This window comes from Scyliorhinus canicula, chromosome 3 (genome assembly GCF_902713615.1).
Source record: "Scyliorhinus canicula chromosome 3, sScyCan1.1, whole genome shotgun sequence".
NCBI classification, from domain to species: domain Eukaryota; kingdom Metazoa; phylum Chordata; class Chondrichthyes; order Carcharhiniformes; family Scyliorhinidae; genus Scyliorhinus; species Scyliorhinus canicula.
The window spans coordinates 81,299,287-81,326,770 of record NC_052148.1 but is presented as its reverse complement, the minus strand read 5'-3'; the positions used below and the strand labels follow the sequence as shown (position 1 = coordinate 81,326,770).

Sequence of the window (27,484 nt, the reverse complement as noted above, 5' to 3'; positions counted from 1 at the left end):
ATTTCTCCAACTGGAGAAAATCAAATTCACCATCCGAGGGCCACAGGAAGGCTTCCAAAAGATATGGAAGCCATTCACCAACTTGGTCCAAGGCCGGTTTTAAGCCAACAGCAATACAGTGAGGGGAGGGGAGTTCGTATAGAGGCTACTAAGGCACCAAAGAACAGGAAAAGGGAGGAAAGAAGGAAAGGGAAGGGTAGGGAGTGTGGGGGCGAGAACAGACAAAATAGACAACGGAGGGCCAAGAACATGGTCACAAAGGCAAGGCCCTGCGGCAGGGACGAAGGGTCTCAGGTCAGAATGAGGGCGCCAAATCACCCAGTATGGGAAGGGGTACCAATCCCCCCCCCACCCCGGGCGGAAAATACCATTCTAACTGTCAAACAAACAGAACCAGTGAAACGACCTCGGGCCCTGCTGGGGTCGGCGCAAGCAAACAAGTAAAACCCTACCAAAATCTACATAAACCAAGACCCCAAGGGAACAGCTAAACAGGGAAGGGGGAGGACCAGGAGGGTGGAGCTAACTGACAGGCGGGAGGGGGGGGGGGGGGGAGGGGGGGAGGAACTATTCATATGTAAATACATGATGATCGCTTTTTGTAAACTATGTAAGAACTGCAAAATTCCAAATTAAATATTTAAAAAAAGAAAGGGGTGTCCTTGGGTTGGCATGGTCTCCTTCTGTGCTGTAACTTCTTTGGTTTCTTTGGTTCTAGCTCTTGGCAAAAGGGGGTGTAACCGCTGCATCCAGGCCCCACCACTATTTTTAAAGGTCTGTGGAGTCTTCCCAACTTGGTGAAACCCCAGCCAGTTGACTTGCATGCTATAAACTAAGCTGACACCACAGTGCAGAACTGTTCTCAGATGAACCATTAAACGGAGACATTCCCGGCCCTCTTATGTGTTTGCAATAATCCTATGGTACAATCCAAAGAAGAATAGTAGGATTTTCTGTCATCTTGATCAATATTTATCCCATATCTCAAAACCACTGAAACAGATTAACCAGTCATTCACCGTATTGCTCTTTGTGGGGACCTAGCTGTGCAGAAATTGGCTGCTGTAATTCCCAACGTAATGTCAAGATAACTAGCTTTCGGAGCACTGCTCCTTCCTCACCTGAGGAAGGAGCAGTGCTCCAAAAGCTCGTGTTTGAAACAAACCTGTTGGACTTTAACCTGGTGTTGTAAGACTTCTTACTGTTCTCACCCCAGTCCAACGCCGGCATCTCCACATCACGCCAAAATAACGTCATTGCTTAGAAGTGTATTGGTATGACCTGGGGTCATGAAAGGTGTATTTTACTTCAATTTTTAAGTATGGCAGAAATGTTTACTGTAAAAGCCAACATCACTAAAGTCAGTGAACTGAAGTTGCAGAAGAAAAGCCTTGGACGAGATCATCCGACCCTCTCCACCAGCAGGGTTTTTAAAAATTCATTTCCGGGATGTGGGGCGAAGGTGGTTAGGCCAACGTTCATTGTCATCCCTAGTTGCCCTTCATAAGATAGTGGTGTGCTGCCTTCTTAAAGCGCTGGAGTCCCTGAGGTGTAGGTACATGCACAGTGCTGTTTGGGACGAGCTTCTGCCCGCCTCCACCGCTGGAAAACATGAACCGGGGGGGGGAGAACAGGAAATTCCCACCCATTATTTCACCAAACAGATGACAATGGTCTTTCTGGTCCTTAATAGTCCAATAAGTGTGTGGATCAGACTCCCATTAGAATCAGCTGCTTTATTCAAGGATTCCAGCAAAAAACTCGTATTGGTTAGATACTGGATTGGAAATTACAGCCATGAATATGGACTGAAGTGATTAATAGCTTCATGGTGCACAAGGGACTTTAGCAGCTGGTGGGAGAACAGATGTAAGTCAACAGACTAGAGATTGAACTTGCCATGTAGTTGGTCAGTATGGCTCTATAACTCACTGGATAAATAGCCATGATGTGGAGATGCCGGCGTTGGACTGGGGTGAGCACAGTAAGAAGTCTTACAACACCAGGTTAAATTCCAACAGGTTTGTTTCATGCACTAGCTTTCAGAGCACTGCTCCTTCCTCAGGTGAATGAAGAGGTATGTTCCAGAAACATATATATAGACAAATTCAAAGATGCTAGACAATGCTTAGAATGTGAACATTTGCAGGTAACCAAATCTTTACAGATCCAGAGACAGGGGTAACCCCAGGTTAAAGAGGTGTGAATTGTCCCAAGCCAGGACAGTTGGTAGGATTTCGCAAGCCCAGGCGAGATGGTGGGGGATGAATGTAATGCGACATGAATCCCAGGTCCCGGTTGAGGTCGCACTCATGTGGGCGGACCTTGGCTTTAAGTTTCTGCTCGGCGATTCTGCATTGTTGCGTGTCCTGAAGGCCGCCTTGGAGAACGCTTACCCGGAGATCAGAGGCTGAATACCCTTGACTGCTGAAGTGTTCCCCGACTGGAAGGGAACATTCCTGCCTGGTGATTGTCGCACGATGTCCGTTCATTCGTTGTCGCAGCGTCTGCATGGTCTCGCCAATGTACCACGCTTCGGGACATCCTTTCCTGCAGCGTACGAGGTAGACAACATTGGCCGAGTCGTACGAGTATGTACCGCATACCTGGTGGGTGGTGTTCACATGTGTAATGGTGGTATCCATGTTGATGATCTGGCACGTCTTGCAGAGATTGCCATGGCAGGGTTGTGTGGTGTCGTGGCCGCTGTTCTGAAGGCTGGGTAGTTTGCTGCAAACAATGGTTTATATATATGTTTCTGGAACATACCTCTTCATTCACCTGAGGAAGGAGCAGTGCTCCGAAAGCTCGTGTTTGAATCAAACCTGTTGGACTTTAACCTGGTGTTGTAAGACTTCTTACTGTGGATAAATAGCATGAGTGGGAAATATCCATCAAGATATTTCTAATGCTAATACTGCCCTATCAAGGCTCGGAAGAATAACATAATAACAAAATTCATAATTTCTTCATATAAAAGCACAAAGCCACCAGTGGAGTGCAATATTAAGTGCCTGATGTGAGAATCAATGAGTCAGTTATGCATAATTGCTGTGAATGTACTAACATCAGCTGCACACTTAGGATCAGAATCTTGGAGGGTAAATAAAAAATGTTTCCTGCTTAATATCACTGTGCAGTGACTGGCAAGGTTCACATGAGGAACAGCAATTCTATTGAGTACACTGTGGAAGATGGGAGGAAAGAGAACAAAATTGGGAGGAAAAAAAACAAACCCAAATTAACTGGAACTCAATTAGGGAAATAGACACGGGGCAGAATTTTATGATATTTTTTCTAAGTGTTGATCCAGGTGAGAAAACCCGAGAGAATCCCGTTGATGGGAAAAATTTGCGTATTTTCAGCCTCTTTAACACAATTTTTTCCCCCCATGTGTTTCATGCTGTGTTTGCACCTCTGATTCGCTCACCCCCGGTAAACCTTACTCTCTGTAATCAGTGGGATGCTCCTTTTAAACAGCACCATGATTTATAGAGGGAGCCCTCACCAAACCTCTGGATGGTATCGAGCAGGGGCGTAACATCCCGTACCCACGATCAGCCAGACATCCAGCAAGCAAGGTCACTAGCCCCATCTGGGAGGCTGTGGCCGCGATAGTGAGTGCCAGCTCGCTAAATAAGGGGATGGGGCTACATTACCAAAAGATGAATGACCTTCTTTGTGCAGTCAGGATAGGTCTGTCTCCTCATGTCTTCCCCTGCACCCCTTAACACACCCATCACACCTCCTCGGTGATCTCACTCCTGTAGCCACCTGGGGTGGCCACGTCCTGATTCCAAAATGGATACTCGTACAGAGTGCAGGAAAAAATGGACAGCCCTAGAAAAACAAGCAGGTGCAAGGTTTCCTGTGGATTGGAACTTGCAGAACCCAGACAGAACTGAAACTACAAGCCATTAGAATAGTAATGAGCTATCTCCGGGGACAAAAAGAAACATTGAAACAATCGGTACCAGGGCAGACTCCCCGGCACCAGTGGAAGCTAAAACAAAGGCAGGCCAACGGTTACCTAGGGCCCACCCAACGATCGGGGAATGACCCCGTTATTGGAGAGAATCGATACAAACGATTGGGACATGGTCCAATTAATTGGGACCAAGTCCAGGGTCCGCCCAGAAGGGCGCAAAACCCTGGGAGCTATAAAGCAGAGTCCCCAAGGTCAGTTCGCTCTCTTATTTTCTCCATCTTCACCTTCACCTTGGCCTTTGGCTCTCAGCGACGAGAGGCCCGCCAAGCACCAGCCAAGTAAGCCTAAGGTCAACGCACACTACGAGATAGACGCTCCTAGCTACTATTCTATACCAGTTTGAAGCCAACAGTATCAGAACCGGAGAACGGGCATTGTTCCACTGACTGTAGGCACTCAAAGCTAAGTATAGGCTTTTGGTAGTAGTTGTAGTTTAGTGAGTAGAGTTTGTGCATGAGTAATAATTGACTGTGTGTATAAATAAATGTGTATTGATTTCAAACTTACTAACTGGTGTATCGAGTCATTGATCAGTGTTCGGTTTGAACCTTGTGGTGGTATCAGAAAGATACCTGGCGACTCGTGAGCAAAGGTAATTAAAACAGAGCAAATTAAGGGAAAGCATAACGAGCAACACTCCCAGCCACCTCATGGGCTCCCAACACCTATCATGCTGCACTCTCCCAACTCACTTTGAACCCTCCCAGCAGCTCTTCAGCTCCTCACATCCCTGCTCCCAGTCATATCCCACACATGCCAGACTTCATCACTATCTGACCTGACAAGACTCCCGCCTACACTCCTCCCATCTGTCTCATTGCAGGACAATCCTGAGTATTGCCGGTGTGAGTTGGTGCAGCCTTCCGGAGTCAGGTCTAAGCTGAGAATCCTAATGCCCTTTGAAGAAAGAACCCTTGAGCTGGCCAGTGAGGAGCAGGAGCAGAATCGCACCTGTGCAGAGATGAGATGGGGCGAGATACAGAACTGAGAACATACAACACATTCATCTATGGTGCAAGCCTCACGTGCGATGCTGAAGCCCAGGACTTTGCTGATCCCACACTGATGGCGTGACCCTGGGTACGGTCATCCCAGAGCTGCTGGAATTACAAAGGCAGATTTGTGATCATCAGGAAGGGATGAAAGAATCCCTCACCAGACTGCAAAGCCAACTGGAGGAGTCTCCTCGCCTTCTGTCCGAAGAGATAGCGCCATCACTCCAACACAAAGATGGCATATGCAGTGGAGATCTTGGTGCAGTATGTGCGCACCAGATGGAAGAGGATCAGTAGGAGCGCAGTGTGGGGCCTTCCACCCAGGAAACCCTAGGGGTGTCCAGATCACCTGACAGCCCACTCACTGTGGGTGACGCACCTCCAGCCCACACCTCAAGGACTGCCTGCCAAGGTCGCATGCCTGCCAAGGTCATCTCAGGCAACAGGGTGTGGAAGGCAGCAAGCAACCTCAACCTCAGCTATGGATCCTGGGAATACATCTAGAGGGTGAGGAAGAGTAAGAGACTATGGATAGACTAAAGGATATGGGTAAACATAGACACCCATAGAGATATGTCACCAATGTAAGGCAAACATGCTAAAGTGATGCCCCTATTTAAAAAGGGAGAGAGGAAAAAGTAGGGAACTGTATGCTGGTTAGCTTGGCCTCTGTGGTGGGGAAGTTGCTGGAATCAATAATTAAGGAAGGGAAGACTGAAGATTTGGAAAGACAAAGCTCAAGCCACCATTGTCAGCATGGTTTTATGAGGAGTTAGTCATGCTTGACAAAGTTACTTGAGTTTGTTGAGGACATAAGCAGCAAGGTGGATAATGGGGAACCTGTGGTTGTGGTATATCTAGGCTTCCAGAAGGCGTTGATAAGGGGCCACATAAAAGACTGTTCTAGAAGGTGAGATTGCAGGGGGTTGGGGGTAGAGTACAAGATTGGATTGTGGATTGGCTGACTGACAGAAAGCAGAGGGTCGGGATAAATGGATCCTTCTCTGGTTGGTGAACTGCAACTAGCGGGATGTCGCAGAGTTCAGTCCTCGGACCTCAACTGTTTACAATTGATATAAATAATCTGCAAGGAGAGACAGAGTGTAATATAGCAAAATGTGTGGGAAAGCAAGCAGTGAGAGGAGATACAGATTTTACAGACAGATTTAGATAGCTAGGAGATTGGTCCAAAATTTGGCAGATGGAATTTAATGTGGATAAGTGTGAGGTTATCCATTCTGGCTGAAAAAATAGCAAGGCAAATTATTATCTCAATGGAAAGCAGATTCAAGATGCCAACTCTTGCATCATCTCTGGAACTGGACCTCTGACCTCCGGAGGCAGGAAGTTCTACAGTGGTAGACCTGGGGCCACTAGTGTCTCCTCCAAGGCTCTGCCATCTGTGGCCCCGATCCTCGAAGTGGGCGCAGCCTCCCCACGCCCCCTTCACAGGGAGGTGGCCCTGGCTGCATGCAGCAGCACATCGATGTCACTGCTGCTGTTTGATAGCTCTTTTTGATAGCTATCAAAAGAACTGCCCATGCAACCTGGCATCTCACAGGACCCCACCCAAGCACCTCACAGTCGCGCCCTGTGCTGATCCTGTGAATTCACCTGCTCCCACCCACTTTTACGCTGTCATTCTAGAAGGGCAATCCCTCGGTGGTTATATCACCACAGGCCCAGCGAGGGGGACACGGGAAGTAATGCCTGCAAAACCAGTAGCCAGACCCCATTAAACCTAGCGGCTCACAGCTAAGAAGGGTCGCTAAGGTCTGCAGGTGACCCAACCACACCGATATGCATTTCCTCATTCTTGCCGGATTTTCCATCCGCGTCGCCATTCTTGCTGATGGCGAAGGCGGGCTGAGAATCATCCCCATGTATTGCCAACTTGGTTCAGCTTTGAACTTTGTTTTGTTTTGAAGCCAGGCTCAGATTTCTTACGCAAGTTACAATTCTGCTGTTGCACAAAGATTCATAGTTTGGAAAGAATAAAGTTTGGCTTGCATCCAATAAATTTGACCAACATTGGCTAATTAGTTCACAGGCCAACAACTGATAGGAGTCACGATTCATTTCTTAAGCACTTGATGTGCAGGAACACAATGTGAGAATTCAAATGATAACATTCAGCTTTGAATCAATTTTCTGAGCATTTCTGCAGACAATTGGTGTTAACGCTGTCAACTAACCTGATTCACACGATGGAGACGGCGAAGGTAGGGGAGACGATGCCAGAGTTGAGACTGTAATACTTTCAGTAGAAACAGCTTTCTTTCTGGTTACAATGGAAAGGCCACTATCATTTTTGTGCAATGTCATTTGGTCCAGCTTGGAGTGTGAGCTTATTAAACCTAACAGTAAGAGAAAAAACACAAATTAACCACATTAGCTCAAAACTAGGCAAGGTTGACAAAGTAATCCTTGGTTTCGAACTCATAGTGTAAAGTAAGTAAGTTTATTTTCCAGCATTGAACAGTCCTACTGATTAGGAATGGATTACATTTGATGTGTGCCGGGCTTAATCATTTCAGCTAGAGTGCTAATATTGATGCCACTGACAGAACAATGGGATTATAATGGTAACATTATTGGACTATTAACCCAGAGGCTAATATAGTCATCGCAACTTTAATCTCTGGGTAAGTTCTGTTTCACCAAAGGTGGCAGCACAGTGGTATATAGTCTGGAGGGAGTGGACCTGGCAGAAGCCAAACTGAACGATTTAATACAATTTACAAGATAAAACCACACATAGCATATCCCAGTTTTTAAAGATGCAAGTAGTAATCTCTTTCAACATGTAATTACCGATCATACCATAGCCCTAAATAGCCATAATGATAAAATGTGTATTAATTTTTAATGCTTCCCTTCAAAGTGTGAGAGATTTTGTTTCAAGATGAGAAATATGCTGCTTGTCTGTGAGCTAATAAAGTGGGTCTTAAAAATAACAAATTTATCCAACTGCTCATCTAAACATTCAGATTTATTGGATTAATTTGCAACATAGCATAAAATTGTAAAGCATCAATACACTCTCCTAACTTTTGGGGATTTGATTTGGCACAGGTTGCTCATATTACTGCTATTTAAAATTCACTGCCTCATTAATAATGCACCTTATTTAATTCACACTTTAAATTGTTGTGGAAATAAAATGGAAGAAATGAAAGCAACGGAAAGATTTCCTGAACATACATTCAACCCTTCGTAATAAAGAAAAGTGCATAAATTTATACAATAACTATTACTTGGTAAAAATGAACGTTGGACTTTTCAATGTAATAGCATGTGCTGTCACAGAGATCTACTGCTTGGAAAGAATGCCTCACATTGAAAAAGTTGAATGCAGACAGTGAGATCTGAAACACTCATTTATAGTAGCAATTTAGTGTTAACATTGGTAATTTGTGGAATTCTTCAACATTTGGTTCTAGTCAAAACAGAGTCAAGCTTATGCCTATAGCTCTTCTGATGTTCCCCTCAAACCTCTGTCAGCCACTAAAAGTCTTTCTGAAGCATGGCACAAACATAATCAAACCATTTATTTTCAAAAACCCACTGTCACAAAACACGAATGAGTGCTTTAGATGCTTGATTTATGAAGCCATGGGTGGGATTTACCATGGCGGGAGGTGGCCCGCCATAGGCTGGCAGTGGGATCTTCTGGTCCCACCATTGTCAATGGATTTTCCTGTTGAATGCACCCCTCATCACCAGCGGCAGTGATGTGCTATCGGCTAGAACGGAAGATCCCGACAACGTGAACAGCTGGAAAGTCCCGACCCATATCTTGGAAAGAGCAGTCACATCCTGTTGCTGTCTTACTCCACCCTCAACTCAAGGTTCAAACCTCCTCTGATTCAATCCAAAATCAAACGAAGCTCTTAGCTACAAACTTCACAGATATAGGAAAGGTCAGACTTCAACATGATCGACTTTTTAACTTCCATGAATGCTTTTATAAACGGATATTGGATCTCTTGGGGAAATTAAGGTATATGAGGAACTGGCAGGAAAGTTATACTGAGGTAGAAGATCAACTGTGACCATGTTGAATGGCGGAACCACCCCCAGGATCCTCATGCTCTGCTCCTGCTTTTGTGTTTTTTATGTTCTTATTCAGTATTCAGAACGTAACACAATTGCAGACCGGAAAATTCTCTGTTCTCCTTGGACAGCCTCAGGATTTTTACCATACACATAAATCGCTGGAGTAGACGGTTTAATACCTCATCGAAATCACAGCAGCTCTGATAATACTACAGTCCTCAATTATGAGCTCAAATCCATAGGGTTGGATTATCCGATTTTCATACTAAGTGCTGATGCCGGCGTGGGAACAATGGTGTTTTACGCCAGAAAAAAGGTGCAACAGCTGCACTGATTCGGGACTGTTGGGGGGGCTTGCAGCCATGCCGGGTAAAGCTCTCGCCTCCCACGCCAAAAATGGCTGGAGAATGGCCGGGTCCGTGGCTGCACATGCGCATGGCAGCCTGCTGCGGTCGAGCCGTGCAACATGGCGTTGGTCGTGCGTGGACCCGGCCTACCAAATAATAACCGCCAGTAACCCCCTCTCAGGTTATGGGGCACAGGCAGGAAGTGGGGGCAGCGGCAGTGGGGGAGTTAAGGCCTCAATCAGGTCAGCCTTGATCTTATTGAATGGTGAAGCAGGTTCGAAGGGTCAAATGGCCGACTGTTGCTCACATTTCTTATGGTCTTATTGATGAAGCATCATTTGTGACCATAACCTAATTTTCTTTGCAGCAATTGAGGACAGATAATTTGAAATAAAACCATCTTGATATTGTCATTTTCATATTGCTCTCCAGTAATTCAGTTTTTGGGTGATGCATTCCTGCAGGATTTGTTTAGTTTGTCTGCAGCTTATTCAGCTTGATGCAAGTGTTCACAGCTTCCTTCTAGGTGGGCAATGAAATCCATCTCTACTGGCTTGGTGCAGCAGTTTTTCAGTGTAGTTCCATAGCAGCTCTACCATGTAAATAGTGTTACAGTAGCTGCAGCTGCAGATTGGTAAAGTGACCATTAAGATTTATAGCCAGTCTGAAACACTAACTCTGCTTCTCTCCCCACAGATGCCGGCGAACTTGCTAACTATTTCCAGCCTTTTCTGTTTGTGCTTCAATTTTCAGCATCTGCAATATTTGTTCTTGTACAAATATGGATGGTAACTTGGTTTTGTCAATGTTTGAATCCTGCAATTCATTAATGAGATTCAATACTTTCTTCAACACCCTTACAATTTCAAGCTAGCCAAAAATGATTTACAACATTAAGTGATTTTTAAACAACCGTGGCTGCAAAACTCCAACAATAAATGCTTGTTATAATTTCTATACCCAAGTCTAGATCTAACAATTCAGTGACATGAATCATTTAGCCAAAGGGAAAGCTAGTGTTATCTTTATGTGCTCAGAGTCCGTTTTCCTTTCCCTTTGGATGAAGTGTGCTGGTTTCATTATGAACACTGGCTGCACTCCAGTTTTTCCTTTTTTTAATTACAGCAGTGTATTGTTACAGTTTTATGCAGTAAATCTGCAAATGCATTAATGATATACCTTTGACAGATAGGGAAATTAGATAAGTAGTCTTGTACTGTACTAATTTAGAATGTACTGTGTAATAAAGAGTGGTTAATTCTGCATGCCAGTCTAGATTGCTGAGAAAGATATTCTGAGCTGAAATTAGCTTTAGAACATAGAACATTAGAACATTACAGCGCAGTACGGGCCCTTCGGCCCTCGATGTTGCGCCGACCTGTGAAACCATCTGAAGCCTATCTGACCTACACTATTCCATTTTCATCCATATGTCTATCCAGTGACCAGTTAAATGCCCTTAAAGTTGGCGAGTCTACTACTGTTGCAGGCAGGGCGTTCCACACCCCTACTACTCTCTGAGTAAAGAAACTGCCTCTGACATCTGTCCTATATCTACCACCCCTCAATTTAAAGCTATGTCCCCTCGTGTTGGTCATCACCATCCGAGGAAAGAGACTCTCACTGTCCACCCTATCTAACCCTCTGACTATCTTATATGTCTCTATTAAGTCTCCTCTCTAACGAAAACAACCTCAAGTCCCTGAGCCTTTCCTCGTAAGACCTTCCCTCCATACCAGGCAACATCCTAGTAAATCTCCTCTGAACCCTTTCCAAAGCTTCCACATCCTTCCTATAATGTGGTGACCAGAACTGCATGCAGTACTCCAGGAGCGGCCGCACCAGAGTTATGTACAGCTGCAGCATGACCTTGTGGCTCCGAAACTCAATCCCCCTACTGATAAAGGCTAGCACACCATATGCCTTCTTAACAGCCCTATTAACCTGGGTGGCAACTTTCAGGGATTTATGTACCTGGATGCCGAGATCTCTCTGTTCATCTACACTACCAAGAATCTTGCCATTAGCCCAGTACTCTGCGCATTGTTACTATGGTATCATTACAGACAGATATGGTGCTTGTGACACTATGCTGGTCAAAACTTCTGATCAGAGTTGGAACCCCTGTGTCGAAGGTTGATCAGGCAGAACACCACCCACTTATTTAAAAGGTTCTGACTTCTGATCCACAATGCAGAAGAACTTTCTCAGCACAGGAATCCTCATAGAGAGCAGCAAAGAGAATATGTGCAGGCACTACGCCCCTTTTACAGCACTAGCTGTTGTATTCTGGTAAGTGTTTAAAGATCCCAAGCTTCTCAGTTTGTTAGTGAATGAGTGTATGAGTAAATAGGTGAGTGTATAGGTGTATTGCTGAGTAAGTGCTGCATGACAGCACTGTTGTAGGTGGTGAGGTGCGTGGGTAGGCTGGCAGGTGGCTAGTATGGTCGGTGGGTTTTGTGACAACTGTTTGGGTGGCAGCTGGGTCGGGTGGTAGGTGCATGAGGTGAGTCAGGTGGGGTAGAACATAGAACAGTACAGCACAGAACAGGCCCTTCGGCCCTCGATGTTGTGCCGAGCAATGATCACCCTACTCAAACCCACATATCCACCCTATACCCGTAACCCAACAACCCCCCCCCCCTTTAACCTTACCTTTTAGGACACTACGGGCAATTTAGCATGGCCAATCCACCTAACCCGCACATCTTTGGACTGTGGGAGGAAACCGGAGCACCCGGAGGAAACCCACGCACACACGGGGAGGACGTGCAGACTCCGCACAGACAGTGACCCAGCCGGGAATCGAACCTGGGACCCTGGAGCTGTGAAGCATTTATGCTAACCACCATGCTACCGTGCTGCCCTTTGTAGTTGGTTGATCAGAGGGGGCAGTCAGGAAATCACGGGTGGGGGGGGGGGGGGGGGGGGGGGGGTTCAGTGTGATTGAATGGGGGGGCTAGTTGAACAGTAATCCAAAATTTAGACTTGGATGTTTCTGTCTATTATTTCAAAGGTAACTATCCAGGTAGGTGAGTTTGAACTGTCAGAAGTCTCTGCCACTAACACAGAGTTGAAGAAACCTTTGAAGGGTCCCAGGGAATTGCCCCTTGGAAGTTTAAACATTCTGGGCAATTCCCACTAAGACAGTGTGGCTGGACCTCTGCAGGCTCCCCAAGAGCATCTTTGGTCGTATGTTTGGTCTCCGACGATCTGAAGACAAGAAGACCTGGACCTTTCCTTTCAAAGCCTGAAGCCTGTATACTCTATATTCCCCCTTCAAAAAAAAACTGATGCTCCATTCTGCTATCCATCACCTATGGCACTTTTTCATCAAAAGTGTAAGCACTTGTCGTGATCATTCAACATGCCAAACAGAAGGTCTCAAAGTTAGAGTTATCTCTCTTCGTCTCACATCCCACAAAAAATAATTACATGAATTTAGCTTCAGATGACTACTAAATCTCTTTAAAAGAGGAAGTGAATAGAGAGGGTGTGTTCCTCTCAGCTGGGTAATGCTGTGGAAATGTGCCACCTGAAAAGGCGATTTTTCTCATTTTAAATTCCTTTGCCTTAGCACGGCAACTTTCTGCCTAAAATCAGCAACAACATAGATGCCCGTCTTCAGCCAACTCAATTCACTCCATGTGATATCAAGCAACAGCTGAAGGCACTGGATACTGCAAAGGATATGGGTGCTGACAATATTCGGCAATAGTACTGAAGCCTTGTGTTCAAGAACCTGCTGCGGCCTTAGCCAATCTATTCCAATAGCTACAACACTGGCATCTACCCAGCGATGTGGAACATTGCCCAGGTATGACTTGCCCAAAAAAAGCAGAACAAATTCAACTGGACCAATTATCACTCCATCAGTCTACTCTCGATCATCAGCATAGTGATGGAAGGGATCATCAACAGTGCTATCAAGCAGCACTTACTCAGCAATAACCTGTGCACTGATACTCAGTTTGGGTGCCACCAGTGTCATTCAGATCCTGACATCATTGCAGTCTTAGTCCAATCATGGAAAAAAGAGTTGAACTTCAGAGGTGAGATGACAGTGACTTCTCTTGACATCAAGGCTGCATTTGATGGAGTGTGGCATCAAGGAGCCCTAGAAAAACTGGAGTCAATGGGAATCGGGTGGGTGGAGAGAGAGGGGGGAGTGGACGACTCTCCAATGGTTGGAGTCATACCTTGCACAATTTAAGATGGTTGTGGTTGCTGGAAGTAAATCATCTCAATCCCAGGACATCACTGCAGGAGTTTCTAAGTTTATTGTCCTCACCCCATCATTTTCAGCTGCATCATCAATGACCTCCACTCCATCGTAAGTGGGAATGTTCGCAGATGATTTCACAATGTTCAGCACCATTCACGACTCCTCAGATACTGAAGCTTATTGAGCAAGACCTGGAAAACATCCAGGCTTTGGATGATAAGCAGCAAGTAACATTCGTGCCACACAAATTTCAGGCTCTGACCATCTCCAACAAGAGAGAATCCAATATCTCCCCATGACATTCAATAGGATTACCATGGCTGAATCCCTCACTATCAACGTCCTCAGGGTTGCCACTCTCCAATAGCTCAACTGGGCCAGCCGTATAAATGCTGAGCAGATCAGAGGCTGGGAAATTTGCAGAGAGTAACTCATTCTGTGATGCCCCAAAGCCTGTCCACCATCTACAAAGCTCAAGTCAGGAATGTGATGAAATACTCTCCATTTACCTCAACGCGTGCAAGTTTAACAACACTCAAGAAGTTTGACACTATCCAGGACAAAGCAGCTCACTTGATTCCCCCCCCCCCCTCCACAAACATTCATTCCCTTCTCCACCAATGCAGAGTGACAGCAGCATCAACCATCTACAAGATGCACTGTCGCAATTTACTAATACTCTTTCAACAGCATCTTCGAAACCCGCAACCTCTACCACCTAGAAGGACAAGGGCAGCAGATGCATTTGAACATCACCACCTGCCCTCCTAGGCACACATGTTCCTAACTTGGAATTATATTGCTTTTCCTTCACTGTCACAGAGTCAAAATCGTGGAACTCCCTCCCTAATAGCACTGTGGGTGCACCTACATCTCATGGACTGTGATGATTCAAGAAGGTGGTTGACCATCACCTTCTCATAGGCAATTAAGGATGGGCAATAAAATGCCAGCTAACCAGTGACGCTCATGTCCAGTTAAGGAATAAAAATAATTCTGCAATACTTGGTTCCATAGATCTCTGCATTGACTGGGACGACTTCAAAGCTCCAAAAATTCCACACCATCGAATATTCCTGTACAAGCCCTGTCCTTTGTTTTTTTTGGAGACCTGTCATTTCAGGCCATCGCACTGGTTGGGAGCTGTTGGAAACTGCTCCATTAACACCTGTCAGAGGACACATGTCGCTGCCCAGCCAAAATGGCGGGTCTCTGGAGGAAGAGGAAATGCAATTTAAAATACAAACATTCCTTACTCAGTGTTTAACTATGTTAGTAGCAGGGTTATTCATAAGTTTTGATTATTACCCAGATGGAAAGTGTACTTTATTTAAATACACTTTGCCACTATGTAATTTCTGCTCTAAGTCTGAAACCATCTAACTTTATACGATTACAACCTGCAACAGAAAACCTGAGGAGATAACCATTCAACTAATTGCTGTCGTATGATTTTCAACCACTAGTTGTCACTATGATCCTTTAAAAATCTACACTATGGTCTGGGGTTGTCTAAGTCTGACACCTGAACCTTGGTAACCTTCCATAAGGTCAAAGCAACTCATTTCCATTTGCACTTATATGTATTACTTCTTAGTTTGCCCTGTTTAAATTTCACGGATGTTTTAAAAGTTCAGACTCAGGATGAAGCAAGGCCAGTAGTTAATAGTAGTTAACTCATTGCTTCCACTGAGGTAGGGGGCAGCTGTCTTCTTGGACTACTGGAGTTCAAGTGATGTGGGCACACTCACACCTCTGTTAGATGGGGAGTTTCATGAATTTGACGAATTGACAATGAAGGAATGATGATATATATCCTTGTCTTAGGATAGTGAAAACTTGCAGGGGAACCTGGAGATGATGGTGTTTCCATGCATCTTGTCCTAGGATGTGAATTTTGGAAGGTGCTGTTGAATAAGCCTGAGCGATTGCTGCAATGCATTCTGTAGGCAAAGGATGACTTCATCCTGGATAGTGCTGAACTTCTTGAATGTTGGCGGAGATTCACACATGCAACCATATGCAGAATATTCCATAACAATCATAATTTGTGTTTTGCAGGTGGGTGGAACAAGTTTTAGCTTGGATGGAGGATTGACTAATCAATAGAAAGCAGAGAGTGGGATAAATGGGTATTTTTTTCAGTTGGCAAGATGTAACTAGTAGGTTCAGTCCTTGGGCCCCAACTATTTAAAACCCATATTAATGACTTGGATGTAGTGATATAATGCACTATGGGTGGCAGGCACAGTGGTTAGCACTGCTGCATCATAGCAACAGGGACCTGGGTTCAATTCTGATGTTCGGTGACTGTGTGGAGTTTGTATGATCTCCAGTGTTTGTGTGGGTTTCCTCCAAGTGCTCCGGTTTCCTCCTCAGTCCATAAAATGTACAGGTTAGGTGGATTGTCCACGTTAAATTGCCCCTTTGAGTCCAAAAAGGTTAGGTGGAGTTACTGGGTTATGGGGATAGGGTGGGGGCGTGGGCCTAATTAAAGTGCTTTTTCAGAGGGTCGGTGCCGACTCAATGGGCCGAATGGCCTCCATCTGCATTGTAGTGATTCTCATCTAAACTGTAGCCAAATTTTCAGCTGATACTAAAATAGGTAGGAAAGCAAATTGCAATGAGGAAATATAAAATTTACAAATGGATATGGATAGATTAGGTGGGTGGGCCAAATTTTGGCAGATGAAATTTAATGTGGATAAGTGTGAGGTTATCCATTTTGGTCGGAAAATTGGAATGGCAACTTATTATCTAAATGGAGAGAAACTTCAAAATGCATTGATGTAAAGGGATCTGGGTGTCCTCATGCATGAATCATAGGAAGTTAAAATGTAGGTGGAGCAGGTAATAACAAAGGCAAATAGAATTCTGACATTCATTGCTAATGGAATAGAGTACAAAAGTAAGAAACTACCATTGCAACTGTAGAGGGCATTAGTGAGACCACATCCAGAGTACTACATACAGTTTTGGTCCCTTTACTTGAGGCAGTATTGATTCCAGGGTTAATGGGCTTGACTTATAAAGAGAGGTTTAGCAATTTAGGCCTATACTCACTAGAGTATACTTATTAGAAGAATGAGAGGAGATCTAATTGAGGTATATACGATGCTAAAGGAGATTGATAGGGTAGACGTCGAGTGGATGTTTCCCCTTGTTGGACATGAGTAGCTATAATTTTAGGCTATGGGGTGGTAGATTTGAAACAGAAATTAGGAGGAATTACGTCACTCAAAGGGTGGAATTTTCTACCCCAGAGTGCATTGGCTCCAGAATATTAAACAAATTTAAAGAAGAGATAGATAGGTTTTTTTAATTAGTAGCGGATGAAGGGTTGTGGGGAACAAGCAGGAAGGTGGAAATGAGGCTGAGATTAGATCAGCTTTGATCGTATTGAATGGTGGAGCAGGCTCAAGGGACTGAAATACCTACTCCTGCTCCTAGTTCTTATGTTTGGGGAGGTAAGAGGCGAGCTACTCGGTACAGATTGTATCCAATCTCTGATCTGCTCCAATAGCCATGGTATTTATGTGCTAGTTCAGTTCGGTTTCCAGTTAATATTGATCGCCCCAGGCTGTTAGTGGGAGATTTGGTGATGGAGATGCCATTGAAAGTCAAGAGGTTTGGCTTTGCTTTTACTCAAGATGATCACTGCCTGAAACTTGTAGGGAAAATGTCATTAGACATTCAAGCCCAGATGTTGCCCAGGTTTTTCTGCATGTTTGTATGGACTGCCTCATTTATTGGAGAAACTTTGAATGGAGCTGAGGATTGCACCTGCCATTAATCGACAGCTCCACATATGGCTGTATGATGGAGGAAAGATTTCATTGATGAAAAGCTGGAAGCCAGATCTAAGTTCATAGATCATTAGAATGCCATGTACAGGTACAAGAAAAAATCAAACGAACGATTGGAATGCTGGCGTTTATACCTTGAGGTCTAAAACACAAGGGGCAAGAAGTTGTGTTACAGCTACACAATGTCCTTGTTGAACACCTGAGGTACTCTGTTATTTTTGGCACTACACATCAGAAAGGACATACTGTTGGCCTTTGAGGGAGTGCAGTGTTGGTTTACTAGCATGATGTGTGGCCTGTTAAATTATAATGAGTGTAGTAATCCACGGGAGGCAGGAGTTCCGTCACCACACCAATATTTATTTACAATAACGATATTACAGGAGCAGCTCCAAACAGTGCTGCTAGCAGTCCAGTCAACTTAAGACTGCTCACAAAGCCTACACAGGTGCTTATATGGCCCCCCTCAATGAACTATCATTGAGGGAGCTCATACTTCAATTGGCCAACCAATAAAGCTAATTGGAGTTCATTACAATGAGAAAGGCAGGCAATTATTGTATTTCTCAAAATTTTAAAGATGAAGCGGTGATTTGATTGAAGTTTTCAACATATGATGGGGAATTGATTGGGTAGATAGGGAGAGTCTATTTCCACTGGTTTGCGAATCCAGGACCAGGGCCTGGTCAGTCCTCACAGGGTGATTTCCTACATACAAAAGGTGATAGATGTTTGGAACTCTCTTCTACAAATTTCAGTTCTTGCTGGGTCTTTTGTTAATTTTGTATCTGAAATTGATAGATTTATATTATTGCTAATAATCGCTTATTGTCACAAGAAGGCTTCAATGAAGTTACTGTGAAAAGCCCCTGGTCGCCACATTCCGGTGCCAGTTCGGGGAAGCTGGTAGGGGAATTGAACCCGCACTGCTACCCTTGTTCTGCATTACAAGTCAGCTGTTTAGCTTACTGTGCTAAACCAGCCCCTAAACTAAACATATTAAGAAATATGGGGCCAAGGTGGGTGTATGGGTTCACAAATCATTAAATGGCAGTAACAGATTCGAGGAGCTAAATCGCCTACTCATGATCCTATATTCCTATGAAGCAGCTGAAGGTGGTTGGGCCAAGGACACTGCCCTGATGGACTTCTGCAACAGTGTTCTGGGGCTTTTGTGATTGGCCTCCAACAACCACACCAGGTATGACACCTGACATTGGAGTTTTCTTCTAGATCACTACTTGATCAAAGGTGTGGCCCAGCAGACAGCACTCAAGACCTGGTATCTTTAAGACTGTGGTATGGATACTTCTTGTTCTTTTCAAAACAGCTAGTTTGGATTCCGTCCAGAAAACAGTTATCACTTTTAACTTATCCAAGTGATCTGGAGACACCTTTTAACATGTAGAGAGAGAGAGAGAGAGGACAAGATATCTGTCTGTCTGAATCCAGCTTCCAAATACGTAAACAAAAGTAAAACTCAGAGCCACAGCCAGCTCCCAGCTCAAAAACTAAACCAAAAACCCAGGGCCACAGCACAGCTCCGCCCACACAATGACATCACTGAAGCCATTTGAGAAGACAAAACATTTCTTAAACGGACACTCCCATGACAATGTCAGAAAATCACCTTGATACTAGGAAAGGGAATCTTCCTAATGTTGGGATGTATACTATTTCTGGAATAAAACCTTAATTACATTCAGAATTGCCATATTCACCAAAACGTAGCCCAAAAACAAATCAATGGACCACGCACCACATGCAGCCCATTTTACTTAAGTAATTACAAGATGAATCCACATTTCAAAACAAGCACTGGTAAACAAGTGCAATCATTATAAAGTGCACCATTACATGTTGGCTCTGATGGTTACTGGGCAGGAGGCCAGTTAAAAATAAGGCCAGTCACTTAACCCCTTTGATCTCACTACCTATCCACTGTGACCCGATCTTAACCTGCTCTTTTGGCCAAGTGAATGAACGTTGTCTGGAAGGCAGCGGGGTCCATCTTTAAATGTGAAAGTCAGGTTCAAAAATGTAATTGAGAACAAAGCCCACACCCCATTTGTGGTCAAATGACTCCACTCAGATTGTTTCCAGAGTTGCCCTCTCTCCTTCACAAACTGCTGGCACCATTCCCACGCTTCTCCACGAGTGGCTTCTTGTCACCAAATTTCACCTGCCAGCCAGGGTGTGGTCAGGCCCGCAAATTTCAAGCTGAAGTTACACTTTAAAGAGCAGAAATATGGTTGAAGCATTGTAGCTCACAGCCCAATAATAGACTTCCACTAAAGCCAGCTTTCAGAATCAAACCCCTGCAATGAATGTCTGAGTGACCTAGTTAAGAATCCAGCTCAGCAATTAATGCACACAATTCAAATTTTTGGAATGCAACTACCACACGAAGCAAAGCTGGTTTGGGTTCGCTGGAGAAGAAGAATAGTAGCAGTGGCGAAGCAATCAGTAAGCAGAACCGTTTTACCTTTTTGATTGATAGAATCTGATAATGTACTCAGAGACCCAGGATGCCAATTATCAAGCATTTGATTTTGTGCTGAATTACTCACTGGTACTTCTACCTAAAATAATAAATGAAAGTTCGACACTTGAATTTAGCATGGCTGGTGGTAAAATTGCTATTATTATGATTCTGCAGATAATCAGTCAAATGTAAGTAATTCATTTTTAAAATAAATAATTTCAAGCAGAACAGTTTCTCTTTTCCTTAACCCTCTCAAATCAGATCTGTCATTTTGGCAACTGGCAGACTATATAGTTGTGTGTTCCTGTCCAGCTGAATCTTGCTCCACTTCATGAGCAGTGGATAGTGCCAATGTGCATGATAGATTCAACTATAACATCAGTTCATTTCGTTCAAAGTTAAGCTGATTCGAGGTAGGGCCAGCTGGACAATGTCTACTGGGTGAAGATCCTGGGATTCTCGACCAAACCTCATTGTGGAAGTGCCAGCATAAGGACTGCAGTGGTTCAAGAGGAAGGTCCACAAATATCTCTTTGCAACACCACCCCTCACATAAAAAACAGATTTTGAAACATCAGATTCTCACTATGGATTAGATTTCATTACATTTGTGCATAAAATGTTTTCTTTTACAGCCACAAAGATCCTTTCAAATGGGACACAGGAGTACAGAGGAGCATGCCAGGAGCGAGGAGAGAAATAGAGGATGACTGGTTCTTCAGGATGGTGGGGAAACTACTTCCTTCGATTAGTGTCAGCCACAGGGCAGCACGGTGGTCCAGTGGTTAGCACTGCTGCCTCATGGCGCCGAGGACCCAGTTTCGATCCTGGCCCCGGGTCACTCTCCGTGTGGAGTTTGCACATTCTCTTCATGTCTGCGTGGGTCTCAGCCACACAACCCAAAAGATGGGCAGGTAGATGGATTGGCCACACTAAACTGCCCCTTAATTGTACAAAAAAATTAATTGGGTGCTTTAAAATAAATAAAAGATCAGGATCAGCCACAGTTATGGCCTTTCACGCTTGTGACCCTGGCACCAGTAGATACCCCAGCACGCCACAAGGAGGCTGACTTCTTTAACCCGCGCCGCAAATGGCAAAATTCAAGGGTCACCACAAAATCATTTAGGATTTCAACTAGCTTAATTAATTACCCACTTTCATTGGTTACCCTTCCTATCTGCATCCTGGGAAATATTCCCAATAGCAGGAATTCACTGGGGAGATATCTGGGTGGGAAGAAACAGCCAAAAGTTAAAATTAGCAAAATCATTTCAAAACTCTGTGATTCGGAATGTTTATATTAGGTGCTGTAACACTTCCGCCACATTAGCAGATCTGAAGACCATGCATTTTCTACCATGATAGAATTTGGTTTGTTAGGATACTGGACCAGACCCCAGCTTTTGTTAGGATATTGGCTCAGACCCCAGCTTTCGTTAGGATACTGGATGAGAACCCCAAACATTTTTTCAATTTTTAATACTGTGAGGAAAGGATAGTTCACCCCAGGAGTGATGTCTCTGACCAATAGGTATTGTTTATCGTCAAACAAACTTTAATTTAAACACAGAATTAACCACATTAACATCAAGTAAATAGCTTCACAATTAATAGTCAAACAGTTCTTAAGTAAAAGGAAAAACTTTAACTTACGAGCTACACCTGCCAGTAATTCCAATTAACCAATCCAATACAGTTCAAATGCCACTTTTAAATAAAGAGCAAAATCTAACGGCTGCTTCTTGCCCGAATTGGTATTTACCCGGCTCGCCACATCTCACCTGATCTGGATCCCGCACATTGTTTCATATTCATAATGTCCATAATGTGCACTCGCCTGATCTACCCAAGGCATTGGGATCGAATCCCCTTGCCTCAGAGACCCAGACGAGCAGCGGTTAGTACTAGTCTCCATAAATGGGGGATCGGGGACACTGGATGGCTGGACTCTGGGCAGGATGATACCTGGCACCCCAATGCCACGAGGGCACCATGTCACTGCCAGGTTGGCAGGAGCACTGCCAGGGTGGCATTTTTCTCACACCAGGGATCAGGCCCCGGATGCCCTGCCCTGATGAGGTGAGGTGAGGGGTGGGGGTTCAGTGAACCCCTTTAAGAAGGGAGGAAGAGGGAAAATGGAGAACTACAGACCTGTTAAGTTGATGTCAGTAGTAGGGAGAATGTTTGAGTCGATATTAAGGATGTGACAACTGTACACTTAGAAAGGAATGATAAAATTGAGTAGGGTCAATATGGATTTAAGAAAGAGAAATCATGTTTGATGAACTTTTTGGAGTGTTTTGAGGATGTTACTTGTAGCATAGATAAAGGAGAACCAGTGGATGTGGTGTATCTGGATTTTCAGAGAGCTTTTGCTAAGGTCTCACAAAGGAGGTTAGTAATTAAAATTAGAGTGCATAGTATTGGGGAAAACAGACTAGTTTGGACTGAGAATTGGCAATCAGTCAGAAAGAAGAGGGTAGGAGTAATCGGATCATTCTCGGGATGGCAGCCTGTTACTACTGTAGTGGGGTGCCACTAATATAATGTGAATACATGTGAAGTTAAGCAGAAAAAAACAAGGAGGCAGATCCTTAGCTCCCTTCTCTAGATGCTGTCAGGCTATTGAGATTGTCCACTATTTGCTGATTTTGTTTAAGGCAGAATATTTCTTAGCTAGTGAAGGGTTGGGATGTGTGGATGTCCAAAGGGACCTGTATGTCCTTATTCATGAGTTACTAAAAGCTAGCATGCATGTGCAACAAACAATTAGAAAGGCAAATGGTATGGTGGCCTTTGTCGCCAGGGGATTTAAGTACAAGAGTAAGGATATCTTACATCAGTTATATGGCGCCTTAGTGAGATCTCACTGGAGTAGTGTGCAGAGTTTTGGTCCCCAATCCAAGTAAGGATATACTTGACATTGAAGGATTGCAACAGAGGTTCACCACATTAATCCCTAGGACGAGGGGATTTCCTGATGAGGAGAGATTGAGGAGATTATTCCCTAAAATTACGAAGAATGAGGAGTGACCTCACTGAAACTTAGAAAACTCCCACATAGTGTGACAGGGTGGATGTAGATAAGATGTTTTCCTTGGCTGGTAAGTCTAAAACTGGGCAACATAATCTCAGGATAAGGGGTAGGCCATTTAAGATTGAAATTAGGAGGAATTTCTTGACTGAGAGGATGGGGAATCTTTGGAATTCTCTATCTCAGCGGGTTCAATCATTTTGCATGTTCAAGACAGAAATCGATAGATTCCTGGGGACTAATGACATCAAGGGTCATTGAGATAGTGCGGCAACGTGGCATTCAGGTAGATGATCAGCCATAATCTAATTGAATGGCGGAGCAGGCTCGATGTACCGAATGGCCTCCTCCTGTTCACAAGTTCTCAGGTTCTGGCTTTGATGTATTTAGAGGTAGAGTTCTGGCTCTATCTTGTCTATCATGTTTAATTTCTTATAGACATTTATAAAGTCTTTTGTGGGAATCTTTAAGGTTAAGCTGCTCACATTTCACTACTTGCAGCACTGATCTATGGTCTTTACTTTTAATGGTGAAGAATCTGTCATTATTAAACAATCCAGTCCTAAATCTATGGAAGCATTATTTCTCTCAAATATTGAAACACTACTTTTTTAAAGAAACATTTAATTGGGTAGCACAATGTTTGGCCTCCACTCATTTCGCACAATAGCATATTTAAGGCTGGGAGCCCAACAGCATTGTGCACTCAGCTTCAGCCCAATTAAGATATCAATGCAGGATTGGACAAGATAGAGCCAGAACTCTACCTCTAAATACATTAAAGCCAGAACCTGGGAACTTACGAACAGGAGGAGGCCATTCGGTCACCACCACCTTCTGAAGGGCAACGAGGGATGGGCAATAAATGCTGGCCTAACAAGCGACGCCCATATCCCGTAAATAAATAAAGAAAAATGTTTGTGCAATCTACCATGTGCAGCATACAGGGGAACCAGCTCTGCAACCAACTGTTTTTCTGCATGCCAGTGCAATGGCTGAGGCATGTAGAAAGCAACTCCAGCCACATTCCGAATGCAGGTTGAATATGGTGCTCTGGCTAATGTCAAGAAAATCAAAATCAGTGCTTACGACATTGTCACTAATCATCTGCATCTGGATTAGACATTTGGTTTTTGTCCAAGTATTGGCCCCAAACTTTAGGATCTGGCTGATTCTCTCCTGAGAGCAGAGCAACTCTCCTCTTCTGAACAAATGCAACTCTGTGTCTTCTGTTCCGCGATGACACATGAACCATGAACTTTGTTCCATAGCTGCTGAACTGCAGCACCTCAAACTCCCCTCCTGTTGTTTTTTTTCTGCTCCAAGTGTCGCCAGTGCATTGGAGACTTGCAACAAAAATTCCCTTTCACAGAAACAGGGACAAAACAGATTGACATCAAAAGGAGTTGGAAAGTATGCAGCAAGCTGCCAAGTTTGATAATTATGCGCTAGTGAAAGATAATGGAGATTGAATTCCAGACTTCATTAATCTATATATAAACTAAAGCATCAATTAGACATATGTCCAAATATAAATATATCTACATATGTGGGCAGCACAGTGGTTATCACTGTTGCTTCACAGCACAAGAGACCCGGGTTCGATTCCTGGCACAGGTCACTGTCTGTGGGGAATCTGCACCTTCTCCCCATATCTGCCTGGGTTTCCTCCGGGTGCTTCGGTTTCCTCCTACAAGACCCAAAAGATGTGCTTGTTAGGTGAATTGGACATTCTGAATTCTCCGTCAGAGTACCCGAACAAGTGCCGGAATGTGGCGACTGGGGGATTTTCACAGTAACTTTATTGTAATGTTAATGTAGGCCTACTTGTGACATTAATTAAGATTATTATTATTATATATCCATATAAGCCAAAGGTAGATCTGATACATGACTCCATGACAGATAGGGTAAGAGGCAGATCTGACAATTTCTAAATCTACCACTGCAGAAATTAAATTTTTCTGTAACTTACTTTCTTCCCACAATCATAAAACATAAATGATTCCCGTGTGTAGAGCTGCAGCATAAGTTATGACAAATTGACATTCGATTACCTGTGGGACCTCCGTGTTTCAGTTTTCACAAAGCACAAATTGAATACCGTAATGTGACCCACAAACACCAATGAATATAACAAAACTCAATGAAATAAAATGTCTTTATTCAGTTGTCTTGAGGAAGCGGCCGCAGCCATGGGCCTGAATTTTTGCGGCGACGGAGGGGCTCTGCAGCATTCCAAAATGGTACCACGTCCCAACCCCAAACCTAGTACCAAACATGGGATGGTGTGCTATACTTTGCATATTTGTAGTTCACGGAGGTAGCTGCACACAAAAAAGATCTAAATTACATTACTGAAATTTCCAAAATGTGACTTGTTGGCTTTAGATATTTGAAGATAAGATCGAAAGCTGCCAGAATGTTTTGGAAAGATACCCTTATGCAGAGGTAAGGTACCGCTTCTGGAGAGGTAAGATGCCCTTTTAAGAGAGGTTTTGTGCCTTTTTGGAGAGATCAGGGGGGGCGATTCTCCGAGCCCCGCGCCGGGCTGGAGAATCGCCGCAACTGTGCCACGGTGCCCCGACGCCGGCGCGCAATTCTCTTGAGGTGCAGAGAATCGGCGCCATTTGCGCCGGAGTGTTTGGCGTAGCGCCAGCCGTGGGAATGGGTGGGGCTGCAGATTCTCCAGCCCGGATGGGCCGCTCCGATATGACAAGTCCCGCCGGCGCCGTTCACTCCTTGTCGCTGCCGGCGGGAACTCTGCGGGCACGGTCAGGGGGGGCGGCCTGTGGGGGGGGGGGGGGGGCTCCGATGGTGTCTGGCCCACGATCGGGGCACACCGATAGGCGGGCCGCCCCCCCCCCCCCCCGGCCTACCTCCTGGCGCGGCCAGCTCCTGAACACTGACCCCATATTGGTCGGGGCCAGCATGCAAAAGAAGTCCCCCGCGCATGCGCAGGTTGGCGCGGCCCAACTGCGCATGTGCGGGTTGGCGCGGTGCCCGTTTGGCGCCACGTAAGGAGGCTGGAGCGGCATGAACCGCTCCTGCGTCGTGCTGGCCCCCTGTGGCCGCCAGAATCGTACGTAACCAGGCCCGATTCGCGCCGTCGGTTTCACGTCAGCGCAAACTCTTGGGCCCAATATTGGAGAATCGCCCCCCAGGTACCTGTTTGGAATTGTAAGAGTAGACATGAATGTGTGTAAAAAGTAGATAAGTTTTGTGGAGTTGTTAAGCTGTCAAGTCATTTAAATTCCCAAATGCTTTTGAATTTTTGGAGAAAAAATTGCAGCTGAAAAAAAATGATGCTTGCTGTTTTTTGATGTAAGGATTAGTGCTGCTTGACTGATTCCAGAATCATTATCACAATGGGACGAAACTAAATTCATAGCTTAATGACAGCACTAAGTGATTATAAGCAGATTTGTTGTCCTTGATTTGGGGATCAATATAAATGTTTTCATAAGGGATTAAGTACTTGAAGGAAATGTTTGTATTTCTAAGGGATTAAATACTAGAAACGGTTGAAATTCTAGAATGAGTGCATTGTGTAAATGTAATGAATTTTGTAAAAGACACTTCAAACTTTATTTTATTTCATATCACCATGGCGCCTGAGGTCTGCCAATGATGAATCGTGGGTGAGTTGGATTGGAGGATGTAAGATAAAAGGGTTCTGGGTGAGGGGCATGGATTGTTGTGAGTTTGCATTGAGGAGAAAAAGGCTATGGGGAAGAGTGGCAAGTTTATGGGTTGATATGAGTTGGCACAAATTTGGCATGGGGCTCTAAAGGGCCAGGAGATTAGTGGGGCTCTAGGTTGTCATGGAAAGTATGAGGTGCCATAGGGAGCTGTCAAGAGAGCCGTAGGATGGCATGGCATATATGACAGACCATAGGTGGGTTGGTAGAGACATAGGTTGGCCGAATGGTTGAGGGGCCATAGGGTGGGTAGAATGACAAAGGTTGGCATGGAGGATATGAAGGGCCATGGCTGTGTGGGTATCTGTTGGCATCAATGGGGCATGGGTATGTGTAAAGGGGGGAGGGAATATAAGGGTTGGAGGACTGTTTGTATTGTAACTGGGACAAAGTTTCTGAACACCAAGGTGAGCCTTTTCAACAGCCTGCCTCACCACCTGTCTCTAAACTCTTTCCAGGGTCAGTGGAAATTCAGTGGGTCCTGCCTTACTGCTCTCTGAAAAATCTGTATACTGCCAATCCTGGTCTCTTAGCTAACACACACTCCTTTGCCCCACAAGTAGCAGTTATGTCTTCAACTGTCTAAACTCTAATCCTCCCTCTCTAACCCTCTCAGTGTCTTCGCACCTCCGTCCTACTTCACGACCCTCCTTAAAATCTACCTCTTAATTACCTCTCCTATTATGTGTCATTTTATGTTTGATTATCTTCCTGCAAAGTGCCTTTGAAGGTGCTATTTTTGCAATTATTAAATTATTATTTTCCATTGGTACATTGGACTTTTTACATTCATCAGCTTTTTGAAGTTGTTTTCTAGGTTTTATAAGTTGGCATGTTTGGC

General features: G+C 44.5%; 1 protein-coding gene across 2 annotated transcripts in view; it reads right to left on the bottom strand.

Moving 5' to 3' along the window:
- setbp1 (SET binding protein 1) overlaps positions 1–27,484 on the bottom strand; it is a 332,744-nt gene that overhangs the window by 15,652 nt on the left and 289,608 nt on the right. For both annotated transcript variants that reach the window (XM_038790778.1, XM_038790776.1), the window contains exon 4: positions 7,179–7,340. In XM_038790778.1, the coding sequence (XP_038646706.1) occupies positions 7,179–7,340 (162 nt within the window). The remainder of the gene's footprint in view (positions 1–7,178; positions 7,341–27,484) is intronic.